The following is a 14,525-nucleotide window of genomic DNA, read 5'->3' as shown; positions in this document are numbered from 1 at the left end:
CCATATGGCTTCTTCCATCAGGGCAGGCCTGGAAATGACCATACCAGTTTTCCTCCTTTTTTGTAGACATGAAGCAATTGGGGGAAGGGACATTGTTATGACTGCAGGGTATCAGATGCCTAATGTTGGGAGAAATGCCATTATTCTAGTTACACCAGACAGTATCATTTAATTCCATTAGGAGACTTTCTGGATTAAGTGAACGTATTCAGGGCAACAAATAAAGCAATAGCAGCTGCACCAAAATAGCACACTTTTTTTTCCTGGTAATGATACTATAATAATTCTTTTGCTGTCTCTCCTACATCTGGGACAAAGGCAGTATATTTCTGTCTCCAGATCTTGCCCGTGCCCTACAGTTGAACAACGAGGCTTACCTAGAAATCCTGCAGGATTTCTGTGGTCCATGTTGCCTTGACTGAACTCCTCCTGTCTGTTGTTGAAACGTCATTCCAGATCCTTTCTGGGTGGAAATCTGATCTAACTTTCAATCTGTGTGGAAATGTATTTCCTGGGGGAAATAGAAAATCAATACAATTCCAGGGTAGACATTTTCTTTGTGTTAGTCATTCTGAATTCAGGACCAACTGGCAGATTAAGAGCCCAGCACAGAGCCTCTCGCTCATTACGTCTGTTTGCATACCTAATAAAGCACTAACTAGCTGCAGATCTTATGCCCTTACATTCCTTCACTTTGCTCCACACCTGATTGGCCATATGTTGTGAAATAAACAAGTGATTAAATTCAAAGATCGTTTATCTAGATAGGGAATCATATCCAGTCACCCAAAACAGGATTGAATTAGATTTATTTAAGGAGTTTTTTTAAAAACATCCCACCTTATTTTTATAAATAACTCAAGGCAGTGAACCTAGCTAATACTTTTTTCCTCTTGGTCAGTTAGGCTGAGAGAGGGTGGCCCAAAGTCATCTGTCAGGCTGTCATGCCTAAAACGGAACTGGAACTCACCATCTCCTGGTTTCTAGTCTGGTGCCTTAATTGCTAGACCAAAGTGGCTCTCTGGATATTCAAACTAGATACTTTAAATGTTGCCTTAAGTGTTCAAGTCTATCAATTTAATCAGAAGATTCAGAAAATGTCCCTTGCGTCTGGAACATTCAAGCTACATTAACTTCCTCAACTAGTTATCTTTTCTAACAAAAAAAAAAGGAAAAACAGTTAACCATCCTTGCCTTGCCTGAGTGAGTGAGACAAAAATGGATCTTTTTTATTTGTCCATTGCCCATGGGGCTGCAGTATTTGAGGATCTGCCTTACTTCTGTCATCTAGTGGGACCCAGGAAGTGTGCCTTTTCCATAGCTATGTCTGTCCTCTGGAACACCGTACCACTGAGATTTGGCTATTTGCTCATGTCGGAGGCCAGTAGAATAATTGTGTGGTGGCTCGCCAGTGGATCTGGCAGCAGTTTCGGACAGTGAGGAGGTTGGGGAGGAACCTGGGCCAGTCCTGGAGTCTGGGGAAGGCTCTGAGGAGGGCTGTGTGTCGGAGGCAGAGTGGGTGCCAGAGTCATATGCCAGTTATCAGCTGCCTTCAGAGTCAGACATCAGTGAGGCAGACGAACAGCTGGAGCCTGTTCCCAGTGTGCGCATGCACAGAGTTGCCAGACAAAGGGAACAGCTAAAGAACGGGAGTCAACTTGGGAGTAAGGCCAGAGGTGGACGATGAATGGCCCCTCACAGAGGAAATAAAAGAGGAGCGAAGGGGAGTGGAGTTTGCAGCAGAGACAATTAGTTCGCTTAATTGGTTCGTTACTCTCCGTGACTCCTTGCCAAGTTCGGCAGATCTCGGCCTGGCAGCTCTCCAAGCCAGATAAGGTCTGTGACTGTAAATCCTCCCTTGAAAGACTTTGCTGGATGTGAAGGAGCAGAATTCACAGGATTTTTTGTCGGGACAAGGAGTTTGCTTCTTGCTCTTGGGAAGCCTTGGTCAGAACAGTATTGAGACAGGAATGGCTTCTCAGCTGCAAAGCAATCTGAGCAAATTATCTTGATTCATTTCAAATTAGTTTCAGCATAGACTACTGAATTGAGACCATTTTGGTTAGCCTTGGGAGATGACACTTTTTCTGAGATGTCCAAAAAATGTCACTCTACTTCTGTTCGCCCTTTAGGAACTTTCTGTACTATTGACCACAGACTCGTTCGGGATTAGAGAATAGGAAGCAGGGATTTGCTCTTAACTAGCTTTCACTTGGTGCCATTTGGAGTAAACTACTATTTGAAGTAGGTGCTGTCATTTAGTAGTCCTCAGACTCCATTATGCCTCCCTTGCTTTTCAATATCTGCATACATTCTGGAGGAGATCACTAGAAGGAGGAAAACAAATCGGAACTATTTACGGTGAATATTTTTGATACTCAAGGCCTTTCTTTTATTGGGATTATCTTATCAGTGCAAAATGCTGTTTCTTTAAATTCAGACTCTTGCAAAAGGCCTATATGTGGTAAACAATTTGAGGGAACCAAATATTTCAGATCTTGGAATCTTGAAGTCTCTTGTTTACTTCTTACCTAGCTAAGAAATGCTTACTCTGTGAAAAACAAACTTAACAATATTTCTGATGAATCTAGAATTCCTACTATGGAGGGCTCTTTGACAAATGCTATTATATGTTAGCTACTAGCTGTACCCAGCCACGCGTTGCTGTGGCCCAGTCTGGGTAAATGAAAAATAAAGAAAAGAGAAAGCGCAAGTTTCTAATATGTTTAATTTCACAATGCTTGTGGTTATACAATATTTTTTGTTGTTCCATTGTCTGTGCAGATATAGAGATTGTTTGGTTTGCCGACTCTAGAACACGCAACATATAATTGTCCATGTGAGAAACAATTTTCAATTGCTGGAAAGAGGTTGGACCCAGCACATTTACCAACACCATGCAAAGAAAGTAACATTCCCAGGGTGGTTCCCTCTGGACAGGGTCATGCCGTTGCCAGTAGCGGTAAGATTCGTGATGGTCTTGCCCACCTGGCAGGCGCTGCCACTCGCTGCACTGGCCATGGCTCCCCTGGCAGAGGTGGCCCCTGCATGGAAGTGAGCCACGGTGGCCCCTGCAAGAGCCACCATGGAGGACACTCCCGCAGGGCTTGGCCTCGCGCCCTCCAAGCTCCCCGCAACGGTCAGCAGTCGGAATGACGGGCTGGATGGGGCCCCTCCGGACATGGGTGGGGGGACCCCAGCTTGGGAGGGAGGATGGGGGTGTCCCCCGTGGGAATAGTGGGGCAGCGGGTGGGTGCTGCCGTTGGTCAGGCCTCGGGGCTGCTGGGCCAGGCGAGGCTGGTTGGGGGCAGATGTCGCCAGGGCTGTCGGCCTCGTGGAAGTTCTTGAGCATCTAGGAGGAGTAACTGCGCTCGGGCTCCCCCAAGTTGGTGGCCTGGGAGAGCGAGACATCCAGGATCTCGGAGGAGGAGAAGTCCTCGGTGTACGACTCATCCAGGTTGTCATATCTCTCCATGTCTTCGGCGATGCTGTTGTTGGAGCTGAGGCTGGCCGAGACCTGCGCCGGGGTCACGCTAGTGATCTGGAAGCCGCTCTTCTTCAATTGGGCGCCCGCCGGACCCCTGACGCCTCCTCCTCCCTGCGAGAGCAGCACCAGGCTCTGCGGCAGAGGCCTCAGGCTGACACCGCCACCCCATCGGAGCCACCTTGGCGAGGCCGTAGCTGGCTCACTGTGAGGGGGGTGGAAAGCGTGGCCGGCTGGGTTGAGGAGATGCTCCGCCTCCTCGGGGGCTCCGCTGGGCTGGGCGGGGGGAGGCCGGCTTAAGGGCGGGGGGAGGCGGCTGAGGGATGGTGCAGGTGCTGCCCCGCTGCAGACAGCAAAGGCCCGGCGGGAGGGGGGGGAGGAAGGGAGGGGGAGGCCGAATGGCTTCGGCTCCCCTTGGCGGTAATGGCCGAAGCTCGTCAGAGGAGGGGCAGAAAGGGGAAAGGGTGCGGCCGCAGCCCAACCACACATATAAAGGGACCGTTGGGACGAAGCTTTCCAGAAGGGGGAGGAAAACACACGTATTGCTAAAATTGTTTTCTCTTCCTACATCTTTATAAAAGCAGGGTGACCTACTTTGTTCGCACTGTCCAATAGTTAAGGAGCCTGAAGCATTGGCCTTGTTGAGGTATAACTATTGTAAACGGCAGTTTGGTTGCTCATGATAATGCAAGCCTGCGGATGGCACCTTGCCTGATTATTCTTGTTTGACTGCTCCTGTTAGTAGGAGCAGCTAGACAAGTTTGAGCCAGAGTCCCTGGTTTGTTGCTTTTCAAAATTGAAATGGGGGTGGGGGGGTCATTGATGTCTGTCAGGGTGGATAAAAATCAATGGTTTTTTTTTAAAAAAATAAAAAAATGTTTTTTTAAAAAATAATTGGATTTTTTTATCTAAATCATTTATTTTTATTTTTATTCAATTTATTTTAATAAATGCTTTTGGAGTAAAAAAATCTAATGATAGTTTTCTATTTAAGATACATTAACACTTTAGTTTATTCAGCATGAAATGGAGCTTAGTTATGTAGCATGAGGCTGCATATTCTGCAACATTTACGTTTTTTGAAAACTCATTCAATGCTCTGCAAGCTGAGATAACATGCACTACATTGATACATTCACACAATTTCACAGTAATCATGAGACAAATCATAAAAAAAGTTCAGAAATAGTCCTTTGTCCCATTACTTTGCAAATCTATGTACACTACAAATTGTATGAATGTTTGAAGAGAAATTCATCTTTAGCACCAAGCTCTTAAGCGTGGAGAGGAAGGGCAAGCAGTAAAAATGAAAAGTGAAACCTTCTGAGCAGCTTATAAATATAATATTAAAGAGCACCTGTCATTTCAGATCCATCATGGCAGCGCCTGATAGTGGGCATTAACTCATCTGCTGCCCGCCACGTCCCTTACCTTGTTGTGTCTCTGCTGCATCACTAGCTGTCCCATTAAAGCCAATGGGACTATTGATGGTAAAACAAAAAAACTCAGGTCTATCTAAGACTACCACAGTGGGAAAAAAAACAATAAAAAGGCTACACTAATGCAATTAGGAGAAATCCAGCTTGCTATTCAAGGACTGGAAATCTCAAACACATCCTTTTAGGGCGACTTGAGTTTTTCAAACTGACCTCCAAAGGGAGCACGAGGCGTGGCTACCCTAAAGATTGAAACTCAGTCCTTGGGCAACAAGCTGAATTTAACCCATGCTTGGACGCTCCAAGCAGCGCCTAAGAGAATCAATAGCGGGTCAGAGGAGGAGCCGCTGCGGGGCAGAGATGACAGTTGCTCTTTAAAAATTATGATTTAAATCGAGTTGATTTAGATCAAGCCTGTTTACTAATGATTTAAATCATGAGTTAAATCGTGATTTAAATCAACTCGATTTAAATCAAATCCACCCTGATGTCTGTGGAGATTCTCCATCATCCAGACCATGGTTTGTCCCAAAGGTGCTTTTTCAAAAGGCAACTGGACTTTCTGTTTTTTTCTTTGAAGACGTTTTGCTTCTTGGATGATCTTCTTGGATGAGAAGCGAAATGTCTTCAAAGAAAATCCAGAAAATCCAGTTGTCTCTTGGGAAAAAGCACCTTTGGGAGGGGTCCTTGATACTCTCTGAGCTTGGTTGTTTTCCTGCAGATGTTTCACTACTCAAACTAAGTAAACAGCATCAGTGCTGATGCTACCTAGTTTGGGTAATGAAACATCTGCAAGAAAACAACCGAGCTCAGAGAGCACCAAGGACCCCTCGTTCCAACCTTGAGCTACAAATGTTCTCCTTTATTGGCAAAGTTAAAACGTGGGTTTCTTCTTGATTTCTGATTCTGCCTAGTTAAGAAACCAACTGGTTCCTTCTTCAAACATAACACAACACAACGTGCAATGATGTTTCCAAATCAGAACAATGCATTCGTTCATTCAATTTACTTCCAGACTTGAGTTTGGGTAGTTTAAAACCAAACAGTTCGAAAATACAAGCTAAACAGGATTATAAAGAATAATTTAGAAAACAAGGGGAGAACAAAATGGTGACATTCACGCATATAAAAATATTCAACAGGGATCCCAGCCGTCCTACTCCGGCAGGAAATACACAGTAGCATTTTGGCTCAGCCCCGATATCAAAACTGGAAAAATGTTCTTTCATTACCCACAAATTGGTCCATAGACTGTGCTTTAGTTGGAATAGTTCTGCTCTTGTGCAAGTAAATAGGAGACCAGGCCTTATTGCCTATCCCTTTGCTGCTGTTTCTGTTTTATGCAGAGCAGAGTTGCTACAGTCCAAATATATTTTATAATTCATATATCTTTTATAATTTATTGCTGTAATTCAAGCAGGTTTTAATCATTCATGCAGTCGTGCAAGTGTCTCTTGCTGCCCTCTGGCGTTGGTTTGAAGTTCCTAGCTTTTTAACTTTGAAATTAAAAGCCTATTCTCTGCCAGAATTGTCCTGTCCAATTTGTGTGAGAAGTGATTCTAGTCATGTGATTGCAAAGGGTTGACACTAATTTGATTAGTCAATGAATGCATGGGTTGTTTCTTTAAGTTGGTGTGCAGCGTTTAAAGTCCAGAGTGTTTTTTCTTTTTCCTCTAAATCAAGGGTGTCCAACCTTGGCAATTTCAAGACCTGTGGACTTCAACTCCATGCTGGCTGGGGAATTCTGGGAGTTGAAGTCCACAGATCTTAAAAGTTGCCTTCCTCTAAATTCTCTGTTTTTCTAATTTATGTCATCTCTGTTTATTTAATATTTATTGTTTTGTGTGGGGTTATTTTTTTTTTTTTGATGTTTGTAAACCACCCAGTCGCTTGACAATGAGATGGGCAGCCTATAAATTTAATAAATAAATAAATAAATAAATAAATAAATAAATAAATAAATAAATAAATAAATAAATAAATAAATAAATAAAAAAAAAACAGTGACTTGGAATGAATCTGGGTCTGTGGTTGTATTAGACACACGTTTATTTTAATTGTCTAAACCAGGTGTGTCAAACTCTATTTCATTGAGGAGCTGCATCAGGGTTGTGTTTGAACTCGGGGCCGGGATGGGCGTGGCCAGCTTCACGTCACTCGTGTTGGGGAGGGCGCCTTTGGTAGCCTAAGCGCTTTGCCAGCAAAAACGGGCTCCCGAGTTCCATTTTTATCCACGACAGCCTTCTGCAGCCCTTTGCCAGTGAAAACAACGGAGCTGGGAGGGTGGCACATGGCCTTCCCAAGCTCCGCTTTTGCTGGCAGCAGAACCACGGGCTGGTCCTTCGCTGTTTCCAGGGCAACCACATGGGCCAGATCCAAGCACCCCATGGGCTGGTTCCGGCCCCAGGCCTTGAGTTTGATACCCCTTTTCTAAACCATGCTCAGAAGTTTAAAAGAAACCGATCGTTCACTTATTCAGCGCATTTTTGTGGCTGCCCAACTCAAACAACGCAACTCTGTGGGAGATATCAAAACCATTAAATCAAATCTCCCCCCCCCATTTCCAGCAAATGCAGATGAAACAAACAAAACGATTAGGTGGAAACGAGAGACTCCCAATTTGTTATATGACACCAGATGAGAAGTCTGCTCATCCTGATCCACACCCCTAAGGACCAAACAAGCCAGGTCTTAACTGTCTTTCTAAAGGACTCTGCCGGGAGTTGGTCAACTGTGTTTTTGGAGGGGAAGGGGGAAGAATGGTTCCATAGAGCAGGCACCACCCCAGGAAAAACTTGGGTGCAGTAAAAGTAACATGGCTTCAAGGAAGGGATCCATAGCATGACTTCCACTTTACAGCCCTTTCTGTCAAAAACCATAGCAGCTGTAAAAATATAGGGGGAAGGTAGCCTATTAAAGTGTATTTATAATGGTAGCCTAAAGAAAGGAACAAAACTGACTATGGAGAGTCGTCCAGTTACAACAGTTTGTTTAGTGACCGAAGTTACAACATTGAAAAAAGTTACTTATGATCATTTTTCCACACTTAACAACTGTTGCAGTGATCTCATGATCAAAATTTGGATGCTTGGTCCCTGACTCACATTTACAACAGTTGCAGTGTCCTGGGGTCATGTGGTCCCCTTTTGTGACCTTCCAAGCAAAGTTACAGTGAGGAAGCCAGATTCACTTAACCGAACAACTGCCGTGATTCACTTATAACTGTGGCAGATAAGGTCGTAAAATGGGGCAAAATACAATTAGAAGCTTCACTTAACAAAAATGTTGGGCTCAGTTGTGGTTGTAAATTGTGGACTTATGGAAACTCATTTGATGCTATAATTGAAAAATTCCATATTGTTTTAATGATATGTATAAAAGGCATCCCCAACTATCACACCGTGCCGTCTGTTAAGTTGCTAAGTTGCTCTTACCATTAGGAAATTTTCTGGCTTCCTTGGAATTGAAGCCGTTGTTCTGGTCCTGTATGATAGTTCTCCTACTGCAGGGAAGCCTTTCAGATCTTTGAAGACAGATCTGCCTTCTCTCAAGATACCTGAGGTCTCCTGTCATTTCGGCTAGGTTTTTCTTTCCTTAGCAGTTTGGTTGCTTTCTTCTTCTAATGCAGGAAACTTCCCTGGAAACAGCGAAGGACTGGCCCGTAGTAGCTCCCCCAGCAAAAGTGGAGGTGGCCCTTCCGAGCTCCATTTTCGCTGGCAGAGGTTTGCAGGACGCCATCACAGCCAAAAACTATGATGGGCTCAGGAGCCCGTTTCCTCTGGCAGAGTGCTCGGGCCAACACACCTCCCCCCCCACCTCCCCACCACCACCAGAGATGTCAAGCTGGCCACGACCACCCTGGCCATTCCCACTTCAGCCTCCCCCACCCCCAAGGACACAACCCTGATGTGGCCCTCAACGAAATCGAGTTTGACATCCCTTTTCTAATGTGTGTAGATGTCTTTTGGTTTATTTATTTATTAGATACTTATCCCACCTTTATTACTTTAGAACTAATTCAAATCGGCAAATATACCCATTACTCTTTCTTTCTTCCTTTCCCACAACAACAACCCTGTGAGGTGGGTTGCACTGAGAGTGTCTGGCCCAAAGTCACCCAGCCAGCTTTCGTGCCTAAGGCAGGACTAGAATTCACTGCTATCTGGTTTCTAGCCTGAGCTTTAATCATTAGACCTAGTTTAGGGTTGTTTTTTAAAGTAGAGATGCCTTAAAAATAAAAAATAAATGAGGTTTTCCGCTAGCTTAGAAAGAGGTGGTCAAATCACGTACAGGTAGTCCTTGATTTAAAACCGCTCATTTAGTGGAGCGTTTGAAATTACAACATCACTGAAAAAGTGACTTAGGACTGTTTTTCACACTTAAAACCATTGCAGCTTGTAAATGGTCATGTGTTCAGAATTCAAATGCTTGGCAAGATGCTTGCTGATAGTAGTATCCAAGGTCAGTAAATTTTGAAAGAATTCAGTGTTGACTTTACTTAAAATAAATGTTATTGTTGAATAAGTCAGAATGGCTGGGCTCACACAGCAGTAAGCCAAACAAATTATTTTGTCTTTGGGCAGTGAGTATGATGAATGTGTGAGTATAGTGTGTCTTATAATACCCTCCCATAAAACTAATGATGAATAAATATACCATTTCTAAACATTAAATGTTATGTTTATCAGTAAAATCATAAAAACAATCACGTTTAAAATTGTATTTTTAATAGGTCGGACAAACTCGCCTACTTGTGCATAATTCCTGAAGCTACTCTCATTTCTTGCTCCCTTTTTATTTTGGGTCAATAGTTCTTTATAACAGCAACTACAATAAAGGTAGTCCTCGACTTACAGCCAAAACTGAGCCCAAAATCTCTGTTGTTAAGTGAGGCATTTCCTAACTGGGTTTTGCCCCGTTTTATGACTTTTCTAGACCCAGTTATTAAGTGAGTCACTGCAGTTCATAAGTTAGGAACTTGGATTGTTAAAAGAATCCGGCTTCCCCATTGACTTTGCCTGTCAGAAGGTCACAAAAGGGATCCTATGACCCGGGGACACAGCAATGGTCATAAGTATGAACCAAGCATCTGGATTTTGATCACATATTCAAGGGGGTGTTCCAAAGGTTGTAAGTCAGGGGTAGGTCCCGGAAGTTGCTACTGCTGGTTTGCTCATGTGCGTGCTGTGCAATAAAAATTGCCCTGCGCCTGTGCAGAAACAAAAAACAAGATGGTGGCTCCTATGGCACCGCCCAGAAAACCAGTTCGGGGGCGTGGCAGGCCTGGGTCGCTGCTGGTTCCAGTGACCCAGGCTGCTAAACCCCTACCGGTTTGGCTGAAGTGGTCCAAACCGGTAGAAACCCACCAGTGTTGTAAGTGTGAAAAACAGTCATAAGGCACTTTTTTCAGTGCCATTGTAACTTTGAATGGTCACTAAATGAACTGTTGTAAGTTGAGGACTAGCTGTATAACTCTTTTTTTTAATCATACACAGTCCAGAGTGCTCTGCGAGTGAGATGGGCAGTCTCAAATTTGAAATAAATATATATATATATATATATATATATATATATATATATATATATATATATATATATATATATATATATATATATATATATATATATATATATATATATATATATATATATATATATATATATATATATATATATATATATATATTTTAAAATAATTTGCTAGCTCTATTATGAAATATATGCTAAAAGTGTGGATTGGGTATTTCAAATAGTGATTGTGATTCCCATAATTATCAATGTGATCTTTACATCACGATTATACTAATTGATTGTAGAAATATTATAAGTATTAAAATTAAAGTTAGCCAATTAAGCTGGTCCTCCGTCTTAACAGTCGTGTGTGTTTGTGTGTTGTATCAAAGTGCTCCCGTGGCAAAAGGATTTGCTGATGATATCCCCTGTGCCTGTGGGATGCCCAATTGGGAGCTCCTTTTGTACCTCTGTGAAATTGCTCACCAAGGTGGCACCCATCAATCTACTCGCCATCACCCTTTTTTGAACTGCTGGGACGGCAGGAGCTGGAATGTGTGATGGGAGCTCACACCCAGTTCGAGGTAGCAATGGATCTCAAATGACCAGCAGCCCAGGGTTCTAACCTCACAAGCCACAGCGCTCCCAATAGTACTTAAATGTCCTAACTTGTATTAATCCAAAGATACAATGATATATTTTAATGCTTGTTCTTCCCTCTCTTCTTTTTGTTGCCTTTCTTTCTGTCTGTTTCTTTTGCAGCGTAAGTGCTAAGCCATCTTCACCAATATGGGGTCAGAAAACCCAAGCCCGCAAAATCCCAGCTGCAAAATTATGACGTTCCATCCAACACTAGAAGAATTCCAGGATTTTGGGAAGTACATTGCTTACATCGAATCACAAGGGGCTCACCGGGCAGGGCTTGCTAAGGTGAGTGTGCTGTGGGTTCCACTTCTTAGTGGTTTAGGTAGTAACCTCAGCTAGCCCCCCAAAAAGCATCATCGTCTTTTAAAGACCCCGTAATCCCTTGCAGGGTAGAATCTTGGGCAACTGAATGGAGCTGGCCAGATGCCCTTCCTGTCACCAATGCAGAGTTATATCCAGCAGATATAGTCTCATTGTGCTCAGAGAGAGAAATATCTGCCTCTACTTGGGATTGAACTCACAGCCTCCTGATTGTGAGGCAAGAGCTCCACCTCTAGGCCACTTTACCACTCACTCAAAAAAAAAAAAGAAAAAGAAAAAAAAACAAGCCTTAAAAGCTATAAGATCTTCATTGATCCCATTTTTATGTACACAAATCCCCTCAAAACTGTCAGGGGGCAGTGTGAATTCTTCAGTCAGGTCTGGACTTTAAAATATAGACAATTAATGTCTCGCAGTAAATTTCCACTGTTAGTTTTAAGATTCTGGTGGGGATCTGCATTGTGGATTTTCTCACAATCTCCCCCCCCCCCCCAAAAAAAAGATTGCTTTAGAATATCAAGGCCACTTACAGGTAATCCTTGAATTATGCCCACAGTTGGGACCTGAACTTTCATTACTTAAGCAATGCCATTGTTTGCCACGGTGGTGAAGCAACTCATGGGGTCCTTAAGCGAATATGGCTTTTCCCTTTGACTTTACCTGTTGAAAACCTCATGGGAAGGTCATATAGAGTGAACAGATGACCCCAGCAACTGCATCGGTCATAAATTCCTGCTGGTTGCCAGGCAACTGAATTACGACCACAAAGACCCTGTTGATAGTCATAAGTGTGAGACCTGATCATAGTCAATTTCCAGTGCTGTTGTAACTGGTCGTTAAGTTGTTGTACATCAAGGACTAGTGGTACAAAGCATCAGTTTATAAAAATGCTATTTGGTATCCTATCTGACACTTTCCCCCATAAATACAAGTAGTCTTCAACTTACGACCACAGCTGAGCCCAAAATGTCTGTTGCAAGGTGAAACATTTCTTCAGTGAGTTTTGCCTCCTTTTATGATTTTTCTTGCCATATTTGTTAAGTGGATCCCTGCCGTTCTTAAGTGAATAACACTGTTGTTAAGTGAATCCCTGTGGACTTTGCTTGTTGGAAGGTTGCAAAAGGGGATCGAATGACCCCAGGATGTTTCAACTGTCATAAATGTGAGTCAGTTGCCAAGTATCTTGAATTCTGATTACATGACCATAGATATGCTGCAATGGTTATAAGTGTGAAAAACGGTCATAAGTCCCTTTTTTCAGTGTCGTCATAACTTCGAAGGGTCAAGGACTACCTATATACACTTCTGCCTTTGTTACATTTGTTTTTGAAGCGCAAAGGAGTGCCATTCTGAGCAAAATGCTTGACTGCACTGTCTCTTTTTTTAAAGTACAAAACCAAGCGAGAGACAAACAAGGGATGTCTCTGGTTACACACTGGGAGGGTCAAATTGAGGGTTCTAGCAGTAGCTCATATTTTGTTTTCAGCATAGTTTAATAAACAAATCACAGTTCACCCGTTTCACATAATTACCCTTAATTCTCCTTTTAAAAAAACCCCCAAAGCTTAAATGAACCACATGATGCCTCTGCGTAATGCATCAGTGTAAAATGTGTGTGCGTGCATGCTTTGCTTTGAATACATTGAGTACAAGTGCACTGGAACACATCTGTCAGGTTTTTCTGTTTTCTGGTTTTTTTCCCCTCCAAAATTGTTTTTCGTTTGGCAATTAGGGCTGCTTTGGCACACATTTACAGAGAACAAAATTGAGCGCAGCTTTAAGAAAAAGGGGGACCCTGGCTCTTCGTTAAAACGGGTCAAATAACTCATTTCAGTACATTTTCACTGGGGATTTGGGTATTGATAAAAGCTTTGGAGGATATGTTTCCTTGTCCACTCATGTGTACTAATTAATTTCACTATGGGTAAGGTGACAAGAGAGGGTTTTAATTAGCTCCCAGACCGTTTTAGACAGCAGATGCAGTCAAAGCTGCCCCTTCTGGGGCTTTTAATGCTGCTATATTTTTTGGGACAAACAAGAATTCCCTTTCCTACAGAGAAAATATCTTGTAGGTGAGTAGAAAATAGGAATAGGAAAAAGTCCTTGGATTTCATGCTACAGGTAACTACCACCACTATTGAGTTCGAAATTTCTGTTGCTAAGTTGTTTAAGTGAATTTTATCCCATTTTACGACCTTTTTTGGCCACAGTTGTTAAGTTAGAAGCATGATGGTGAAGTGAATCTGGCTTCCCAATTGAGATGGTTAGACATTATATGACATGAATAAAGTTAGGGACACAGATTCTAAGAGGGAGAAGGCAGCAAAGGCATTCAAAAGCCCAACCCAAAGAGGAAAACATCAGAGGCCACAGCAGAGATCTCAAAGTGATCTTACTCCTCAAGCAGATTGAGTTTCTGGAGAAGAATCTAGAGTAAAACACACTTGGGTGCTAGAAACAGGAAGTCGAGGAGATGTGCTAAGAATCCTTCCCTTTAGAGTTCATTTGTTCTCATGAAATGTGATCTAGTCAAGAAAAAACATTGTTCTCCACCTTTACAGGTGATCCCTCCCAAGGAATGGAAGCCCCGGAAGAGTTATGATGACATCGACAGCATGGTGATCCCTGCTCCCATTCAGCAGGTGGTGACTGGCCAGTCTGGTCTCTTCACCCAGTACAATATTCAGAAGAAACCCATGGAGGTTGGAGAGTATCGGCGCGTGGCTAATAGTGAGAAGTACGTACATCTACAGTTAAGACTGTCTTGGCTTTTAACTAAACAAAGCATGGAGATTCTTTTTATTTTTGTAGTTAAAGTATACAGAAAAACACAGGCTTTGTTTCTCACGTTAATGACTATGTTTCTCACTCCCCCCCCCCCCCCCCGGTCACATTGAGCTTCCTCCGTGTCACATTCTCCGGTGCTTTTATTGACTACCCGTCAACATCATTTTATAGAATAGAGTTGGCAAGGTGGTGTTTTTCTGCGCTCAGAGTGAACTAAATAAATTGTGCTACATTTATTAGGGTGTTAAATGATGTGGCCCGCAGCCCATTTCATCAGAAGGGAGCTCAATTTTGGTTTACAAAAAAAAAAAAAAAAGGGTATTGCCAGTTCTTAATTTTGC

At 42.8% G+C, this 14,525-nt stretch overlaps 1 protein-coding gene across 1 annotated transcript in view; it reads left to right on the top strand.

Moving 5' to 3' along the window:
• Positions 1–14,525, top strand: part of KDM4B (lysine demethylase 4B) — a 214,400-nt gene that overhangs the window by 19,236 nt on the left and 180,639 nt on the right. Inside the window, exons 3-4 of the mRNA XM_087703333.1 lie at positions 11,194–11,361; positions 13,959–14,134. Of these exons, the coding sequence (XP_087559459.1) occupies positions 11,221–11,361; positions 13,959–14,134 (317 nt within the window). The 5' untranslated portion in view covers positions 11,194–11,220. The remainder of the gene's footprint in view (positions 1–11,193; positions 11,362–13,958; positions 14,135–14,525) is intronic.

This window comes from Thamnophis sirtalis, unplaced genomic scaffold (genome assembly GCF_051295495.1).
Source record: "Thamnophis sirtalis isolate CommonGarterSnake01/CBP01778 unplaced genomic scaffold, rThaSir2_p1.2 scaffold_1, whole genome shotgun sequence".
NCBI lineage: Eukaryota > Metazoa > Chordata > Lepidosauria > Squamata > Natricidae > Thamnophis > Thamnophis sirtalis.
This window is presented reverse-complemented; position numbering and strand designations above follow the sequence as displayed.